Genomic DNA, 1160 nt, shown 5'->3' on the forward strand with positions numbered 1-1160 from the left:
TTATAATTTGATCTGATTTATATCAAATAAAATCTAATATTCAACATAGCGAGTGAAGAACGATGTATAATTCAAAGAGTGGATTGAGAGAAGTACTTGCCCATCAGTAGAATTTGATACGAAATGTAAGGCAGTGAGATATTATCGTTGATTTTGATTGTACGTTTCGCGTCCATCAGTAGATCCATAATATTTGCAATGGTGGATGGTACCCAACGACGTCGTTGATTGTAGAACTCGTTAAATCCTTCCGGTGCATGGGTATAAGCATCACTCGCTGCAGAATACTCCACCTGGAGTGCAATATAAAAAAATAAGATAAATTTTTAAATATGAATAATTTTACATTAATATAATAAAACTGTTATGAAGACAAAATATAATAATAAAAAATCAATTATGACGCAATGAATTAAATATAATAATGTATGTCAGACAGGATAAAGTCATGTGGTGACGAAATCAGTGCATACCCTGTAGCCTCGTTGCAATAACAATGTGCACAGCCAACGATCCTCTCCTTGATCGTACTGCACGTAGTGTCTTGCCTCGTCAGACTTGGTTGTGTATTTTTTCATCACATTGTCGTCCATCAATGCCTTACCACGAAACAGTGAGAAGCATCCAGGACTGCAGAGCACGCAGCCGATCATGTGTTCGGTGGCCTTTTGCAGCCAGTGACCGATCGCGTACTCGAACATTTGATACCACACCATAGGGCCTGGAATATTTGCGAAACATTTTGTTTGTGATCGTTTATGATTGCAATAGTTAAATCAATTTATTTTTTCTTGTTGGATCAATTATGGGCGTAAGAAAAATTAGACTGCGCAAATCATTATTGAAATATGTTTTTTATTAAATAACTTATTTTTAAATTAAATAACATTTTTAAAATGTAAGAAAACTACGTTAAGATATAAGTATATTATTAAGAAACAATGAATAAATTAACAATAGAAAGTTTTATGTTAATTTAAAAATAAATTATTTAATAAAAAACATATTTTAATATTATAATGATTTTGAGGAATTAAAATTGTTTATACTTGAATATGTATAAACATGTATAAAAATTCATAAACACGCATAAATATTCATAAACATGTGTAATTACATATGAAATATGTCCATACATGTTTATACATTCTTTTTTTTTT

At 30.7% G+C, this 1160-nt stretch overlaps 1 protein-coding gene across 3 annotated transcripts in view; it reads right to left on the reverse strand.

Moving 5' to 3' along the window:
- LOC108749229 overlaps positions 1 to 1160 on the reverse strand; it is a 28731-nt gene that overhangs the window by 11281 nt on the left and 16290 nt on the right. For all 3 annotated transcript variants that reach the window (XM_018487797.1, XM_018487795.1, XM_018487796.1), the window contains exons 11-12: positions 474 to 721; positions 101 to 293 (exon numbers count right to left, since the gene is read on the reverse strand). In XM_018487797.1, the coding sequence (XP_018343299.1) occupies positions 101 to 293; positions 474 to 721 (441 nt within the window). The remainder of the gene's footprint in view (positions 1 to 100; positions 294 to 473; positions 722 to 1160) is intronic.

This window comes from Trachymyrmex septentrionalis, unplaced genomic scaffold, assembly GCF_001594115.1.
Source record: "Trachymyrmex septentrionalis isolate Tsep2-gDNA-1 unplaced genomic scaffold, Tsep1.0 scaffold277, whole genome shotgun sequence".
Taxonomy (NCBI): Eukaryota; Metazoa; Arthropoda; class Insecta; order Hymenoptera; family Formicidae; genus Trachymyrmex; species Trachymyrmex septentrionalis.